The following is an 18166-nucleotide window of genomic DNA, read 5'->3' as shown; positions in this document are numbered from 1 at the left end:
TAAACCCTTGCTATGTAGATAGATCACCCAGAAGATTTTTGTTAATCTCATGTGGTGTTATTCTTGAACCAACACAACACCTTCACCTAACTCTTGAGCCTGGTCCCTAAGCATAACCAACATCTTACCAAACTCAACCCATAAACCTAATATTAACCTAGCTAACCCAACAAAATCACCAGGCCAAAACACCAACATTAACTCCTAATGAGGAACCATACAGAGAGATTATGTGAGCTGCCCTTGCTGAACTAATTCTAAAGAATGCTTGTTGCTTGGATGTAAAGTTGTTCTTTTGGTTTCAGTAGTCAGTAGAGCAAAATTGCTCCATAACACAGGCTAGAACCTATGCACTGGTTTAATTTAGGGGCAAAAATAATCCAATCACATCCCTATGTGCTACTGATTTCATGACATAAGGACAAAACAAATACATTTTAACACCACCCACCTTGCTACCTTTACCATTTTTGGACTGTATGTCTTTAGGTGACTGAGAAGAGCCGTCATTGTCCTTCCAGTCCCTATAACATCCTGCATAACAGAAAAACATAGGAACAACCAGAAAAAAGGATATCAGTAAAATATATAAGTAGCATTCTTTTTTCTTCCTCTGTCACCACAGGACAATGAAACATGATTGGTTTTTGTTCTTTTTGTTTGACACATGACTTGATGGCACACTGGCTAAAATGTTATTCCCATTCCAGAAATCCAAACTTTGGGCAAAGAGCTACAATATATGTCCAAATGTTGTTTGGCACCCAACCATTGCACCTATGACTTTTTGGAAATTAATTCCAAAACCATAGATGTTCTTATGGAGTTGGCCCCACTGTTATGGCTTTTTGATTTCTATGTTTTGGCTCTCTATAAGTTCTCAGCTTAGACAAGCCTTTCTAAAAGTTTTTAACATGGTGGAACCCTTGAAATAATTTTCAGGTCTTAGGAATCCAATGCCAATTTATGACTGATCTTTATTGATCAGCAATGGGGCTCCTTAAAAAATTATATTGTTAAATATATAATGACATGGTGGGAAATTTTACATTCAGATCCCTTTTAAGCTGTATTGGATAAATATGCTTCATCAAGCAGTACATATAGTGGGTATGTGTTTATTTATATCAAGCAAAACAATCTCTACGTATAAGGATAGAAAAAATAAACTACTCACCTCTACAATCAGTACATTCTAAAAAAGAAAACGAAAAAATATTGCGTATTACTTCCAGATAAGCAATATTATATTTTAATGCTTTGTCATATAGGGCAGCACTGTAACATCTATATCTACTATAGTACATATATGAAATAAAATGTTGCTCATATTTTATTTCCTGGAGTCTTTTGTATAAAATTTGCCTTTTCTTCCTATTTCAGTAACTGTGGTCACTGAGGCAGGAAGCAGGGAGACTATCTTCATTCAGCATACCACCATAAAAATAGAACTCCTGCTACTTATTTTTGTCTGTGTTGCTGATTGGCAGGTTCCCCTCACTTCCTGTCCTGATAAATATTTGAACCATTCCTCTATCCAACAATACAAATTGGCACATAGTATTTATGTTCTTTTGCCAATATACACCGTAGTAATCTACAGATTTGTAATTTATGTTCAATTACTACAGTAATTGTGTGTTCAATTTACTACAAGGAATAAACCCAAAAAGTTGAGGGAAGGACAAGTAAATATTACTATTACATTCTAAACATCAACCTATGTTCTTCATTTCCCAATACTTCACTTATGTGGCACATTATGATGATCATTAAGAATCACCAAAGTTCTAGATGATATACTAGGAAAACAATAACGGGGATGGATTTAATTACTAAATACATATTTTTTAATAAGAAAAACGGAAATGTGGTGGATTACTAAACTAGTTTAATTACACCCAGACGAATGAAATAAATATAAACTATATTTATGTTTCATTATGCCACATGGGAGTCCTTATTGTTGCAAGCACGTTATGATTCTCTTACACACTGGAGAACATAGAAATTGAATACTGGCTACTTTGTAAATTATATCCGCATGAGATCCGCACAGATATTTGTCAGAACACTGTTACATTGTGTTGATGTTGTATAGACTTATTATAGGAGCTTTGTTGTTTACTTGGATACCTTTGTATGCTATACAAGTTCTTTTCTGTGTACAGTACTATACATTAAAGGCAAGACAACTGAAACAGTTGCTTTTAATTATTTGAATTCTGCAAAACATTTATTTGGATTTGCAAAATACATGCTGGTGCTGTATCCATATTTGTGCAAGATAATACCCTCCAGCACTACATATAGTTAATATGTATATATATTGATCATAATGATTAATATTATTTAAATCTTACAAACAGTGAGTAAGCATTTAAGCATTTGTACAAATCAGTTAGTTGGAGGTTGAAGACAAATGATTTAGTGGAAAGGAATGAGCTTTGTTTTGCTCTGTAAAGGCAGAACTGTTTAAGTGGAGTCAGTTTATGTTAAAGTAAATGATGCATTAAATACCTTTCCCGTCAGCTTTGACAGGTCTTCTCCTCCAATTATCTGCAGGTCCTCTGTGGACTTGTCATTCTGTATTAAATAAGATAGGTGATGTTAGTGGTGAAATGCAGGATACATACCGGATATACACAAACATGCGTATTAGTCAGAGTGGTGCCTAGAGGAGTGTGTACACAAACACAAAACAACATAGGAGTGCAGAGAGCTCTGATCAGGCCAAGAACTATATGGCCACTATATTAATGTCATTTGTATACAGTGGCGACCATAAGCACTCAAATTAAAGCCTAAATCCACACAGTCTATTTTTTTTTTTTTTTTTTTGATAGAGCTGTGAAGAGTTCGCTCACTTCCTCTGCCAGTGACACCCAATCAAGAAAGAGGGGTGCAGGACAAAAGGGAACATATAGCAATATGACAGCTCTGATCACCTCTTGTTCTGAGAAGAAGTGAGGGTGCAATGCACATTTATAAAAAAAAGTGCAATGTTCTTTATCAATGCACATTGTTTCTTTGCACCAGGTTTGGGACTGTGAAGCCGATTTTCCATCAGATTTTGGTGCCTTGTCCCACAGTGCTGCTCAATCCCACCCTATAACCCCTCTTCTTTCCAGGCGCTGACTCTTAAACATACCCCCCACCCGCTGCCTAAACTGTCCAGGTATCTCCCTACCTGGAGCCTTAACCTAAGTAAGCATAATCTAATAGAACACCCTGGCACAGCACAACAGAGCGAAATGATAGCCAAAAGCTAAATGGAACTTAAGAGCAGTGAGGGATCCAGGATTTAAGAAGAACCTAGTCATGTGACCAGCCCACGACCTTCAAGTTTTCTGCATTCCAACAGATTCCCTTTAAGTGGTAAAAATTACAATTTGTAGTGTTTGTAACTTACACAGTAACTTCTCAACCTGATAAAATCAACTCTCATAGAGATAAAGCGGTCAGAGTTACGGCTGAGATTCTTGATGTGTTCCACGAGATCAGCGCAGAATTTGTATCCCCCCTTCAGCACACATAGCACGGTAATGTGATTGTCTCCAATGTCTCTCATGATATCGTTGGCCACCCGCTCTATCCTGCAAGGCAAACATAGTCAGATGTGAGTGCAATTATCAGGCCATGGTGGAAGGAGAAGTGCGGAGGAGGCGAGTGAACTATTATCTGATGCCACTTACATGGAGTATTCCAGTAAATGAAAAGGAGGTTACTGAAAGACAGGGCGCCGGCCCTTCTGCAGACATAAAAGCAGCTTTCTGAACAATTTTGAAAATGTTGAACTTCTATTAGAGTGGAAATATGTGCAGATTCACCGACAAGGGGAATAAGTGAGGAGGGGTTTTCCAATCCTTACTCAAGTTATATACTCTCATTATATAATCTCATCAAGATTTCCTTACCTTTCTTTATAAAAATGAAAGTGGTGGGTGCATGGCTGCAGAGTGAGTTTTTAAATGCTGACTATTGGAAGCCTGTGCTACCCTTCTGGGAAAATGGAACTCCATCTAATATTTTTTTCTAGTTTTTGGAGAGAGGGGAAAGGGTTAGATTCAGATCGGACCTCAGACCAAACTAAGGCAAGTAATAGGATCTCCCAGACCTTAATGTGGGGCTACCAAATGAGTAACTTTTTTGTTCTAAAGATGTATAAAAAATGTTTTTGGAGTAGTTTAACATGAAAAAGCAGACTGAAAGTCACAGTGTATTTTTTGTGCCCTACTCTGCTACATTCGCTAGTTCTGTATAATTACTACATAAATTTAGAAATGAAAAAAACTTCTGATCTTGCATGAAATCCTTACATTTTCTAACAATTGACTGTCAAGCTCCTACCATCTCCCTACAGATCAGTAGTAGGAAGAGGCGAGAGAAGTGGTCTCTCCAACAAAGTGGTCAAATTCCTTCAAAAGATCACTAGTCAAAACATGTAAGATTTTTTTTTTTTTTTTGAAAAATAAGTGCTTATTATTCTACTGCTGCATTTAAGAATTGAGATCTAAAGATGGTAAGCTTTGAGTCCCTGAGATGCTTTCACTGAATAATGGGGTGACTGGTGGGTGTATGACAACTTTTGAATTAGCATAACAATCAGGCAACAAGCAGCTCTTTCAGAACAAGTGAGCAGAAGCAGCCTACATATTCTCGTAGTATGTGTTCCTGTGCTAAAAAGCTGCAAAAACCTTGATAAAAGAACCATGTATAAAAATACCTGTCTACAATAACTCCATGAGGAATGAACACACATTCCAGATCTTCAGAGTAGTGATTTGGCAGTGTGAATACATCCAGATTATATCCAGTCCAGTTATCAGATATCTAAAGGAAAGAAAAAGTGTTTTAGTGGGCAAAACACAGTGCATTTGCACGTTTCTACACAGCATTAGACAGCTGTCACTAGAACATGGGTCCTAATTGAAAGATTTCTCCTCACCTCCTGCTCTGTTGCAACAGGAAATGTTGCAGTGACTTTCTATACCAGTGGCAATGGTTAACTGGACAGAACAGAAAGAAAATCTGCAGAGATTTGATAGTTCTCATATCTTCGTTTTTTAAATTGTAATTTTTATCAAACAAAAAAAAAAGAAATAGGTACAGTGAGAGCAATTAGGGGGTAATATTAGGATATATATATGGACAATTGGGATAAAACATAAACATTGGGCACTTGAGAAATCATATTCAATATTAATATATGTAAAATATATCTATGCAGGGAAAGCAGGTGCGTTTCATATGAATTCAATCCAGTACAAAGTATCCATCTCAAACCTTTAAAAAAGTTTCCAGGGGTCATGATCAGTTCCTCTTATCATCTTAATAAGGGTAAGCTCAAGAGTCTATAAATCTAAGGCCAATCTAATTCTGCACTAATAGTGGAAGCTAAATGCATCCCAATCAAACAATGAGCACATCCGTGTTGGGACTCTATATCCAAATAAACACAAAGCTTTTGGCCCAGGGGCCAATGGGCCCATACTTAATAGGTTGCTGGTAACCACAAGTCCTGCATGTCACTGCATACACCAGTAACCCAGTAACACAGGCAAGAAAATAAGTAGTTCACTCAATCATGCTGAAATTGATTGGTTAGAGTGGGGCAGACACGTGTGGGAATGCCGTGCCCTCACTCTTTTCGGGAATGGGTACACGTGCCCACTCCTATTTTACAAAGAATTCTTTGGTGGTCAGCGGCTCTGGCCGGTCCGCCCCCCGCGGAGTCAGGAGAAGGACCTCACTGGGGGGCACACCAGCCAAAGCCACGGACTATATCTTACATATGGAATTGCAGGGCAGTGGGCAGGTTGTCTCTCTGAACACAACCTGCCCTCTCCCCCATTTCAGGCTCAGACCTGTGATGGAAGAGTGGATGGGTTCTGGTATCATGACATCACTTCATTCTGAGTGACACATAGGCAGGGGTGTAGTGGGGCAGGCATGTTTACATAACAATGATGCGCATGCACGCTCACCATGGATAGTACTCCCTCTTTTTTTTTCTTTTTTTTGTACGACTACACCCCGTCACTGAATATGTGGAACAAACACATTTCTTCATGTAAACTTTGAGCCCAGATTTTTTTTATCTTTTGTCATCTAAAATTTAGTTAACAGACAGTGTCCTGTCAAAGAATTAGAGCTTAACGATGAGAACAGGGGATGTTTCTCATGAGTGGGTGTCATAGGTATTGTCAGTCCCTGATAAACTAATGAAAAAAATGTAGAGGATAGACACAAAAGAGGTTTTCTTTTTTTTGGCAAGAAAAGCTGTACATAATTTACTGTCTTTGTAATAAACCAGGCAGTCATATATCATTGGCCAAAGAATTTGGCTCTAGACAATCTAGCAGCTAGTACTTTCTTGCAAATGAAGTAAGGGTCCGCTTTAATAAATCAGGCCCACTGGCTCTATCCACTCTTATTTCTAAAAACATGACTCTATACCAGCGGTGTCAAACTCAAATACACAGAGGGCCAAAATTAATAACTTAGACAAAGTCACGGGCCAACCTTGAAATTTATTGAAAAATTAAGGTAATTTTTCCTTCTCATTAGATATAAACCCTTATCATATAACCCTTAACATAAATGTTTTGCTTCACATTCAATCTGGAACAAACTTATAATAGAGAAAGAGGCATTAAGAAAAAATCTTATGCCTCTTTCTCTATTTGTAGCCTTCTGAGTTAAATTTCAATGGTAACTTTTTTGCACAGGCTAACAATATTAATAACAATATTCTTCTATGAAAAAATATTCTTCATTCTTCTTGAATCCAACTATTCAAGTCCATGCTTCAAGGGGAGTGCTGGAAATGCCAGACGTGGCCAATGCGGAGCTATATATATCTTATCTCACGTGGAAATAAAAAAATGAAATAAAAACAGAGAACAGAACATCAAAGGAGTTAATTTTTTGATCAAGTTAAAGGTTATCCCAGGGAGTCAGGAGGGCTGAACTGACCTATAGTAGGCGGACATGAAAAGGGCAAAGATAATGGCACTAATTTATTAAAGCCCTCCAAGGCTGGAGAGGATACACTTTCATCATTAAAGCTGCCTGATCCTGCCAGCAAACCTGGAATGGATTTCCTAAAAGTCATTTGAGCTTTGTTAGCATATGTTTTCAATACTGGACCACATCCAGTCCAGGTTTGCAGGATCACTTAGTCTCACTGATGAAAGTGTAGTCTCCCCAGCCTTGAAGAGCTTTAATAAATCAGCCCCAATATGTTGAGCTGCTAAGAAAAAAAAAAGACCTTTGGCTGGATTCATATCTATGAGTGTTGGTAATGCAGTCAAATGGCACCTTTAATGCACATATAGGGTCTGATTTATTAAAGCTCTTCAAGGCTTGAAAAGATACACTTTCATCGGTGAATCTGGGTGATCAAATTTGGAGCAAACTTGTATTGGATCTGGTCCAGAATTGAAAACATTTGCAAACAAATAGCAAGTTACTTTTCAAAAATCTATTCCAGGTTTGCTGGATCACCCAGGTTCACTGATGAAAGTGTATCCTCTCCAGCCTTGGAGAGCTTTTTTAAATCAGGCCCATAGAATGAGCTTCATCTGAGCTATAGCACACTATGGGGCACTGATGTGAATACTCTGACAATGGCAACATTTGCAAAGCTGTGGATTTTAACAGTCTGGGTTCCCCCCCTCCCCATACAAAAATATTATGTTAGGCTAATTGGCTTTTCCCCCCAAAAAATTGAGCTTAGACTAAGTTGAGGAATTGAGACTACGGCAATGGTAGGGGACAGGATTGTCAGCTCCTCTAAGGGACAGTCAAGTGACATGACTATGGATTCTCTTAAGCAATGCCCTATAAAAACCCATTAAAATAATATTATTAATAATAATACAACATCACCTTCTTTTCCATAATATTGGGGGAAAATTTGGGTTATGCAGCCCAAACAGACTCCCTAATAACATTGAGTTATAAATGACGGGGCCACAAGACAACCCTGGCTTAACATGCATTTTTAATTGTATATTTTACAGGCCAAAGGGGGCAAACAAGAGAGGTCAGTTGTTGGGGTTTAAACATCCTTTACAGATTCTTATGTATTGTATTAATAATACATCAGAATCTAAAAGCTTCTTAAAAAGCTTCATGATAACACTATGGTAACTACATTTAATTATGAACATCTGTACGAGATGCAGTGATAGACATCATAAAGGAACAGCATATCGCATGACTCACAGTCTGGTCTGTATTTGTTATCAAAGGATCTCTTCACCAGCAAGCTGAAAGAAAAAAATAGATGAGTGTATGGAAAAGGAGACAACCCATACAAAAATGTACATAGCAAGCTTTTTCTCTGATGTGTGCAGATATCAGGGTATCAAATCTAGGGCAGACCAGAGATTTAATATTACAGGGATTTTCTACATTACATATAAATGTAGCCTGTCCATTCTTAATCTTGATCATTAAAGATTAAAGATGACAATTTCTATAGAATTCAGGTATTCATGGCATCATCCGTTCTCTGAACCAAAAGATTAAGTTGCCAACAACTTTTTATGTAAAAACCAGGTTGTAAAAACCAACTGCAATATAATGATTACAAAGTGACTAATATACTCAAGACCTTAACAATTATTATCATTCTAACTTCCAAATATATAGTAAGTTAGAAACACCTAAATCTAACTAAAGCCAAACCAACCACTAAATCTAACCCTTAAAAGAAAACTCTACTTTTTAAAAAAATGAATATAGTATTATTAATATTATAATTAATAATAAACAGGATTTATATAGCGCCAACATATTATGCAACGCTGTACATCAAATAGGGGTTGCAAATGACATACTAATACAGACAGTGATACAGGAGGAGAGGACACTGCCCTGAACAGCTTACAATCTAGTAGGTGTTGTACCTTAGTTACTTTAGTAAATTTGTTATGATTATATATGGTATATTAGATATTGGTCAAATAATACATGTGTTTTAGATTTTTTATTTTGGTATTGATGTTTTGAGTGGCCCTTTCTGACAACTGAACCCGCCCCCCCCCCCTTATCATATTTTCCTGTGATTTTAAACCTTATATAAAAACCTGATAAAATCTTTGAAAATAAAAAATGAATATAGTATCTAAGATTGCTACACATTTGTGCAACTGTAATTTGCCTGCTCCAGTAATTGGCTCGCTGGCATTCTCAGAATTTTAGGTATCCCCTAAAATAGGAATTTAATTTTTAGTGAAATATTCCCTAAAGCTTGTGAGCTAAAGGGATGGGATGCAGACACTGGAGGTTCCTCATTAGGTTTCCTCAATATTGAGATTAGTCAGATGGTTATAATAAACCTTCATATTTCAGGATCAGTCTGGAAAGAAGATTGTAAAACAAACATCTATTTCCTCAATGCAGAAACAGTTAGGAATTTGCAACAAAGTATGTGTAAACCCTTGCTATGTAGATAGATCACCCAGAAGATTTTTGTTAATCTCATGTGGTGTTATTCTTGAACCAACACAACACCTTCACCTAACTCTTGAGCCTGGTCCCTAAGCATAACCAACATCTTACCAAACTCAACCCATAAACCTAATATTAACCTAGCTAACCCAACAAAATCACCAGGCCAAAACACCAACATTAACTCCTAATGAGGAACCATACAGAGAGATTATGTGAGCTGCCCTTGCTGAACTAATTCTAAAGAATGCTTGTTGCTTGGATGTAAAGTTGTTCTTTTGGTTTCAGTAGTCAGTAGAGCAAAATTGCTCCATAACACAGGCTAGAACCTATGCACTGGTTTAATTTAGGGGCAAAAATAATCCAATCACATCCCTATGTGCTACTGATTTCATGACATAAGGACAAAACAAATACATTTTAACACCACCCACCTTGCTACCTTTACCATTTTTGGACTGTATGTCTTTAGGTGACTGAGAAGAGCCGTCATTGTCCTTCCAGTTCCTATAACATCCTGCATAACAGAAAAACATAGGAACAACCAGAAAAAAGGATATCAGTAAAATATATAAGTAGCATTCTTTTTTCTTCCTCTGTCACCACAGGACAATGAAACATGATTGGTTTTTGTTCTTTTTGTTTGACACATGACTTGATGGCACACTGGCTAAAATGTTATTCCCATTCCAGAAATCCAAACTTTGGGCAAAGAGCTACAATATATGTCCAAATGTTGTTTGGCACCCAACCATTGCACCTATGACTTTTTGGAAATTAATTCCAAAACCATAGATGTTCTTATGGAGTTGGCCCCACTGTTATGGCTTTTTGATTTCTATGTTTTGGCTCTCTATAAGTTCTCAGCTTAGACAAGCCTTTCTAAAAGTTTTTAACATGGTGGAACCCTTGAAATAATTTTCAGGTCTTAGGAATCCAATGCCAATTTATGACTGATCTTTATTGATCAGCAATGGGGCTCCTTAAAAAATTATATTGTTAAATATATAATGACATGGTGGGAAATTTTACATTCAGATCCCTTTTAAGCTGTATTGGATAAATATGCTTCATCAAGCAGTACATATAGTGGGTATGTGTTTATTTATATCAAGCAAAACAATCTCTACGTATAAGGATAGAAAAAATAAACTACTCACCTCTACAATCAGTACATTCTAAAAAAGAAAACGAAAAAATATTGCGTATTACTTCCAGATAAGCAATATTATATTTTAATGCTTTGTCATATAGGGCAGCACTGTAACATCTATATCTACTATAGTACATATATGAAATAAAATGTTGCTCATATTTTATTTCCTGGAGTCTTTTGTATAAAATTTGCCTTTTCTTCCTATTTCAGTAACTGTGGTCACTGAGGCAGGAAGCAGGGAGACTATCTTCATTCAGCATACCACCATAAAAATAGAACTCCTGCTACTTATTTTTGTCTGTGTTGCTGATTGGCAGGTTCCCCTCACTTCCTGTCCTGATAAATATTTGAACCATTCCTCTATCCAACAATACAAATTGGCACATAGTATTTATGTTCTTTTGCCAATATACACCGTAGTAATCTACAGATTTGTAATTTATGTTCAATTACTACAGTAATTGTGTGTTCAATTTACTACAAGGAATAAACCCAAAAAGTTGAGGGAAGGACAAGTAAATATTACTATTACATTCTAAACATCAACCTATGTTCTTCATTTCCCAATACTTCACTTATGTGGCACATTATGATGATCATTAAGAATCACCAAAGTTCTAGATGATATACTAGGAAAACAATAACGGGGATGGATTTAATTACTAAATACATATTTTTTAATAAGAAAAACGGAAATGTGGTGGATTACTAAACTAGTTTAATTACACCCAGACGAATGAAATAAATATAAACTATATTTATGTTTCATTATGCCACATGGGAGTCCTTATTGTTGCAAGCACGTTATGATTCTCTTACACACTGGAGAACATAGAAATTGAATACTGGCTACTTTGTAAATTATATCCGCATGAGATCCGCACAGATATTTGTCAGAACACTGTTACATTGTGTTGATGTTGTATAGACTTATTATAGGAGCTTTGTTGTTTACTTGGATACCTTTGTATGCTATACAAGTTCTTTTCTGTGTACAGTACTATACATTAAAGGCAAGACAACTGAAACAGTTGCTTTTAATTATTTGAATTCTGCAAAACATTTATTTGGATTTGCAAAATACATGCTGGTGCTGTATCCATATTTGTGCAAGATAATACCCTCCAGCACTACATATAGTTAATATGTATATATATTGATCATAATGATTAATATTATTTAAATCTTACAAACAGTGAGTAAGCATTTAAGCATTTGTACAAATCAGTTAGTTGGAGGTTGAAGACAAATGATTTAGTGGAAAGGAATGAGCTTTGTTTTGCTCTGTAAAGGCAGAACTGTTTAAGTGGAGTCAGTTTATGTTAAAGTAAATGATGCATTAAATACCTTTCCCGTCAGCTTTGACAGGTCTTCTCCTCCAATTATCTGCAGGTCCTCTGTGGACTTGTCATTCTGTATTAAATAAGATAGGTGATGTTAGTGGTGAAATGCAGGATACATACCGGATATACACAAACATGCGTATTAGTCAGAGTGGTGCCTAGAGGAGTGTGTACACAAACACAAAACAACATAGGAGTGCAGAGAGCTCTGATCAGGCCAAGAACTATATGGCCACTATATTAATGTCATTTGTATACAGTGGCGACCATAAGCACTCAAATTAAAGCCTAAATCCACACAGTCTATTTTTTTTTTTTTTTTTTTGATAGAGCTGTGAAGAGTTCGCTCACTTCCTCTGCCAGTGACACCCAATCAAGAAAGAGGGGTGCAGGACAAAAGGGAACATATAGCAATATGACAGCTCTGAGAAGAAGTGAGGGGGCAATGCACATTTATAAAAAAAAGTGCAATGTTCTTTATCAATGCACATTGTTTCTTTGCACCAGGTTTGGGACTGTGAAGCCGATTTTCCATCAGATTTTGGTGCCTTGTCCCACAGTGCTGCTCAATCCCACCCTATAACCCCTCTTCTTTCCAGGCGCTGACTCTTAAACATACCCCCCACCCGCTGCCTAAACTGTCCAGGTATCTCCCTACCTGGAGCCTTAACCTAAGTAAGCATAATCTAATAGAACACCCTGGCACAGCACAACAGAGCGAAATGATAGCCAAAAGCTAAATGGAACTTAAGAGCAGTGAGGGATCCAGGATTTAAGAAGAACCTAGTCATGTGACCAGCCCACGACCTTCAAGTTTTCTGCATTCCAACAGATTCCCTTTAAGTGGTAAAAATTACAATTTGTAGTGTTTGTAACTTACACAGTAACTTCTCAACCTGATAAAATCAACTCTCATAGAGATAAAGCGGTCAGAGTTACGGCTGAGATTCTTGATGTGTTCCACGAGATCAGCGCAGAATTTGTATCCCCCCTTCAGCACACATAGCACGGTAATGTGATTGTCTCCAATGTCTCTCATGATATCGTTGGCCACCCGCTCTATCCTGCAAGGCAAACATAGTCAGATGTGAGTGCAATTATCAGGCCATGGTGGAAGGAGAAGTGCGGAGGAGGCGAGTGAACTATTATCTGATGCCACTTACATGGAGTATTCCAGTAAATGAAAAGGAGGTTACTGAAAGACAGGGCGCCGGCCCTTCTGCAGACATAAAAGCAGCTTTCTGAACAATTTTGAAAATGTTGAACTTCTATTAGAGTGGAAATATGTGCAGATTCACCGACAAGGGGAATAAGTGAGGAGGGGTTTTCCAATCCTTACTCAAGTTATATACTCTCATTATATAATCTCATCAAGATTTCCTTACCTTTCTTTATAAAAATGAAAGTGGTGGGTGCATGGCTGCAGAGTGAGTTTTTAAATGCTGACTATTGGAAGCCTGTGCTACCCTTCTGGGAAAATGGAACTCCATCTAATATTTTTTTCTAGTTTTTGGAGAGAGGGGAAAGGGTTAGATTCAGATCGGACCTCAGACCAAACTAAGGCAAGTAATAGGATCTCCCAGACCTTAATGTGGGGCTACCAAATGAGTAACTTTTTTGTTCTAAAGATGTATAAAAAATGTTTTTGGAGTAGTTTAACATGAAAAAGCAGACTGAAAGTCACAGTGTATTTTTTGTGCCCTACTCTGCTACATTCGCTAGTTCTGTATAATTACTACATAAATTTAGAAATGAAAAAAACTTCTGATCTTGCATGAAATCCTTACATTTTCTAACAATTGACTGTCAAGCTCCTACCATCTCCCTACAGATCAGTAGTAGGAAGAGGCGAGAGAAGTGGTCTCTCCAACAAAGTGGTCAAATTCCTTCAAAAGATCACTAGTCAAAACATGTAAGATTTTTTTTTTTTTTTTTGAAAAATAAGTGCTTATTATTCTACTGCTGCATTTAAGAATTGAGATCTAAAGATGGTAAGCTTTGAGTCCCTGAGATGCTTTCACTGAATAATGGGGTGACTGGTGGGTGTATGACAACTTTTGAATTAGCATAACAATCAGGCAACAAGCAGCTCTTTCAGAACAAGTGAGCAGAAGCAGCCTACATATTCTCGTAGTATGTGTTCCTGTGCTAAAAAGCTGCAAAAACCTTGATAAAAGAACCATGTATAAAAATACCTGTCTACAATAACTCCATGAGGAATGAACACACATTCCAGATCTTCAGAGTAGTGATTTGGCAGTGTGAATACATCCAGATTATATCCAGTCCAGTTATCAGATATCTAAAGGAAAGAAAAAGTGTTTTAGTGGGCAAAACACAGTGCATTTGCACGTTTCTACACAGCATTAGACAGCTGTCACTAGAACATGGGTCCTAATTGAAAGATTTCTCCTCACCTCCTGCTCTGTTGCAACAGGAAATGTTTCAGTGACTTTCTATACCAGTGGCAATGGTTAACTGGACAGAACAGAAAGAAAATCTGCAGAGATTTGATAGTTCTCATATCTTCGTTTTTTAAATTGTAATTTTTATCAAACAAAAAAAAAAGAAATAGGTACAGTGAGAGCAATTAGGGGGTAATATTAGGATATATATATGGACAATTGGGATAAAACATAAACATTGGGCACTTGAGAAATCATATTCAATATTAATATATGTAAAATATATCTATGCAGGGAAAGCAGGTGCGTTTCATATGAATTCAATCCAGTACAAAGTATCCATCTCAAACCTTTAAAAAAGTTTCCAGGGGTCATGATCAGTTCCTCTTATCATCTTAATAAGGGTAAGCTCAAGAGTCTATAAATCTAAGGCCAATCTAATTCTGCACTAATAGTGGAAGCTAAATGCATCCCAATCAAACAATGAGCACATCCGTGTTGGGACTCTATATCCAAATAAACACAAAGCTTTTGGCCCAGGGGCCAATGGGCCCATACTTAATAGGTTGCTGGTAACCACAAGTCCTACATGTCACTGCATACACCAGTAACCCAGTAACACAGGCAAGAAAATAAGTAGTTCACTCAATCATGCTGAAATTGATTGGTTAGAGTGGGGCAGACACGTGTGGGAATGCCGTGCCCTCACTCTTTTCGGGAATGGGTACACGTGCCCACTCCTATTTTACAAAGAATTCTTTGGTGGTCAGCGGCTCTGGCCGGTCCGCCCCCCGCGGAGTCAGGAGAAGGACCTCTCTGGGGGGCACACCAGCCAAAGCCACGGACTATATCTTACATATGGAATTGCAGGGCAGTGGGCAGGTTGTCTCTCTGAACACAACCTGCCCTCTCCCCCATTTCAGGCTCAGACCTGTGATGGTAGAGTGGATGGGTTCTGGTATCATGACATCACTTCATTCTGAGTGACACATAGGCAGTGGTGTAGTGGGGCAGGCATGTTTACATAACAATGATGCGCATGCACGCTCACCATGGATAGTACTCCCTCTTTTTTTTTCTTTTTTTTGTACGACTACACCCCGTCACTGAATATGTGGAACAAACACATTTCTTCATGTAAACTTTGAGCCCAGATTTTTTTTATCTTTTGTCATCTAAAATTTAGTTAACAGACAGTGTCCTGTCAAAGAATTAGAGCTTAACGATGAGAACAGGGGATGTTTCTCATGAGTGGGTGTCATAGGTATTGTCAGTCCCTGATAAACTAATGAAAAAAATGTAGAGGATAGACACAAAAGAGGTTTTCTTTTTTTTGGCAAGAAAAGCTGTACATAATTTACTGTCTTTGTAATAAACCAGGCAGTCATATATCATTGGCCAAAGAATTTGGCTCTAGACAATCTAGCAGCTAGTACTTTCTTGCAAATGAAGTAAGGGTCCGCTTTAATAAATCAGGCCCACTGGCTCTATCCACTCTTATTTCTAAAAACATGACTCTATACCAGAGGTGTCAAACTCAAATACACAGAGGGCCAAAATTAATAACTTAGACAATGTCACGGGCCAACCTTGAAATTTATTGAAAAATTAAGGTAATTTTTCCTTCTCATTAGATATAAACCCTTATCATATAACCCTTAACATAAATGTTTTGCTTCACATTCAATCTGGAACAAACTTATAATAGAGAAAGAGGCATTAAGAAAAAATCTTATGCCTCTTTCTCTATTTGTAGCCTTCTGAGTTAAATTTCAATGGTAACTTTTTTGCACAGGCTAACAATATTAATAACAATATTCTTCTATGAAAAAATATTCTTCATTCTTCTTGAATCCAACTATTCAAGTCCATGCTTCAAGGGGAGTGCTGGAAATGCCAGACGTGGCCAATGCGGAGCCAAATCTTATGAGTGGCCCGCCACTGAAACTCTCTCTTCATTGAAATAGCCCCGCTGCTAAAACATAAAACACTGTAAAACAGTCCAATGTGGGGCCACGCATAGGCAGAGAGCCTGCTGGTCTATAGACGCAAATTATGCCAGGAATTGTAGTAGCGGCACTATTTCAATGCAGCCGCGGGTCAGCTGCAGTTCATATTTAGGATTCCTTTGGGGGCCAAAAAAAAAGGATGCTGGGGTCCAGATTTGGCCCCCGGGTCAGAGTTTGACACTACTTCTCCATCACTTTTGATGAACTTGGGGGAACTTGCATCTGGAGTTGGCATCCCATTTAAAGTCAAATGAATGACACCTTTATTTGCAAAAAAATGGACAATAAATTTGCATGAGTTTCCACATAATTTAAGTGTGAACAGGTCCTAATGTTTATTAAAAATAAAAATCAAGCAAGCGTAACTGAACGGCTTTTCTCAATCCCAATAGGAAACAAGCGTATTGCTGAATCTAAACAAAGCTTTCTAAATCCCTAAAATGTACATGGCTGACCTAGACGAGATTCAGTTTCTAAACAAAACTGGCAAACCCAATGCCCATTATGCTGTTTTTGTTGCCGCTTTCCCCAATCTTCCCAGGGTGGCCCATTCAGCCAGCTCTGAGAAGTTTGCAATTCTCTAAAATAAAAAGGTGAAAAAAAGGCCATTGCATAAAAATCTATTGAGCTTGAGTCTGCTATCATTGTTTTTGGAAGGGTACACCATTTTCAATAATACTTGGCAGACACCCTTTAGTAAAACTGGGCATGATTCCTGAGTATTTGCTAAAGGTTTGTGTGTTTGTATTCCGGCTTACTTCCTTTGTATACATAAAGTTCATTTTTAAAGACTCCCTACAGGATTTTATACCCTAAAGTAGTTATAAGACACCAGATCATTTATTCAATAACTGTGCATGGGCACGCTTGCTTTGAAATGTTATTTGAAATATTTAATTGATAGAAGAGCATGTTGGGACATCGTCCGTCAAAAGCTAAATTTCTTAAGTTGGATATATTACGTGTCAGATCTTTTATTCAAGCCAAGAAGGGAAGGAAAAACTAGTCTCAATAATTCACTAAACATTTCTATAGCCAAACATTTCCCCCCTTGTTTGGATAGAGAATGGGATGGATAAAAATCCTCCTAACTTTCATATGCCAATGTATCTGAGAGATATTCCCTTATCACCGGTAGAGAGAGCCCTTTGAAAGATTTCTATTTTGTTCTTGATCAGATGAGAACTAAAAATGTTGCATTCTCGCTCTCTTTGGGGCTTAGTAACAATGAGAGGGTAAATCTCTCTAACAGGTACACGAACTGAGTAAAAAATAAAACTCACAGGGGTTCTAAACTTTCCCCATTTCATCCTCTCCATTGTACTGTAGCCATGGTTGCCAGGAAGCAAAATTACAATATATTATAATATATATATATGTGTTAGAATATTATTATTACTATTACACAGTATTTATATAGCGCTGACATATAACGAAAGCTCATAGTCATGTCACTAGCTGTCCCCCAAAGGGACTCACAATCTAATGTTCCTACCATATTCATATGTCAATAATACAGCCTAAGGTCAATTTTTTTGGGGGGAAGCTAATTAACCCAACTGCATGTTTTTGGAATGTGGGAAGAAAACCAGAGTCCCCGGGGGGAAACCCATGCAAACACGGGGAGAACCTTCAAGCTTCATGCAGATAGAGCCCTGGCCGCGATTTGAACCTAGTGCTGCAAAGGCCAGAGTGCTAACTTCTGAGCCACCAAACTATTAGTAATAGGATGCAGAGCTCTATTTACCACCATTCCACGACATTTAGCACTGTAATCCTGGGTTTGTTCTT

At 37.6% G+C, this 18166-nt stretch overlaps 2 protein-coding genes across 2 annotated transcripts; both read right to left on the bottom strand.

Annotated features, from left to right (window-relative positions):
* Positions 1 to 393: 393 nt before the first annotated feature.
* On the bottom strand, positions 394 to 5502 carry LOC140344962 (phosphoribosyltransferase domain-containing protein 1-like). The gene is made up of 6 exons (XM_072432147.1): positions 4949 to 5502; positions 4727 to 4833; positions 3413 to 3596; positions 2521 to 2586; positions 1178 to 1195; positions 394 to 534 (listed from the first exon to the last, which is right to left on the bottom strand). Exons 3-6 carry the CDS (start codon positions 3569 to 3571, stop codon positions 409 to 411), a joined length of 369 nt encoding a protein of 122 aa, XP_072288248.1. The 5' UTR covers positions 3572 to 3596; positions 4727 to 4833; positions 4949 to 5502; the 3' UTR covers positions 394 to 408.
* A 2730-nt stretch (positions 5503 to 8232) lies between these two features.
* LOC140344963 (phosphoribosyltransferase domain-containing protein 1) lies at positions 8233 to 18159 on the bottom strand (the record flags this gene model as incomplete). Its single annotated transcript, XM_072432148.1, is given in 7 exon segments — positions 8233 to 8276; positions 9897 to 9979; positions 10623 to 10640; positions 11966 to 12031; positions 12842 to 13025; positions 14157 to 14263; positions 18123 to 18159. Coding segments are annotated over 7 exon segments (508 nt in total), but the record flags the coding sequence as incomplete, so codon positions are not given.
* Positions 18160 to 18166: the final 7 nt, after the last annotated feature.

This window comes from Pyxicephalus adspersus, unplaced genomic scaffold, assembly GCF_032062135.1.
Source record: "Pyxicephalus adspersus unplaced genomic scaffold, UCB_Pads_2.0 Sca264, whole genome shotgun sequence".
Taxonomy (NCBI): Eukaryota; Metazoa; Chordata; class Amphibia; order Anura; family Pyxicephalidae; genus Pyxicephalus; species Pyxicephalus adspersus.
The sequence above is the reverse complement of the archived record's forward strand: the minus strand, read 5'-3'. Positions and strand labels throughout refer to the sequence as shown.

What these genes read in the sequence shown, in the direction of transcription:
- LOC140344962 (XM_072432147.1), bottom strand. Translation starts at nt 3,571, where the DNA reads ATGAGAGACATTGGAGACAATCACATTACCGTGCTATGTGTGCTGAAG. An exon ending in TCAGGTTGAGAAGTTACTGT is followed by an intron (nt 2,587 to 3,412) that starts GTAAGTTACAAA and finishes TATTTAATACAG; the next exon opens with AATGACAAGTCCACAGAGGA.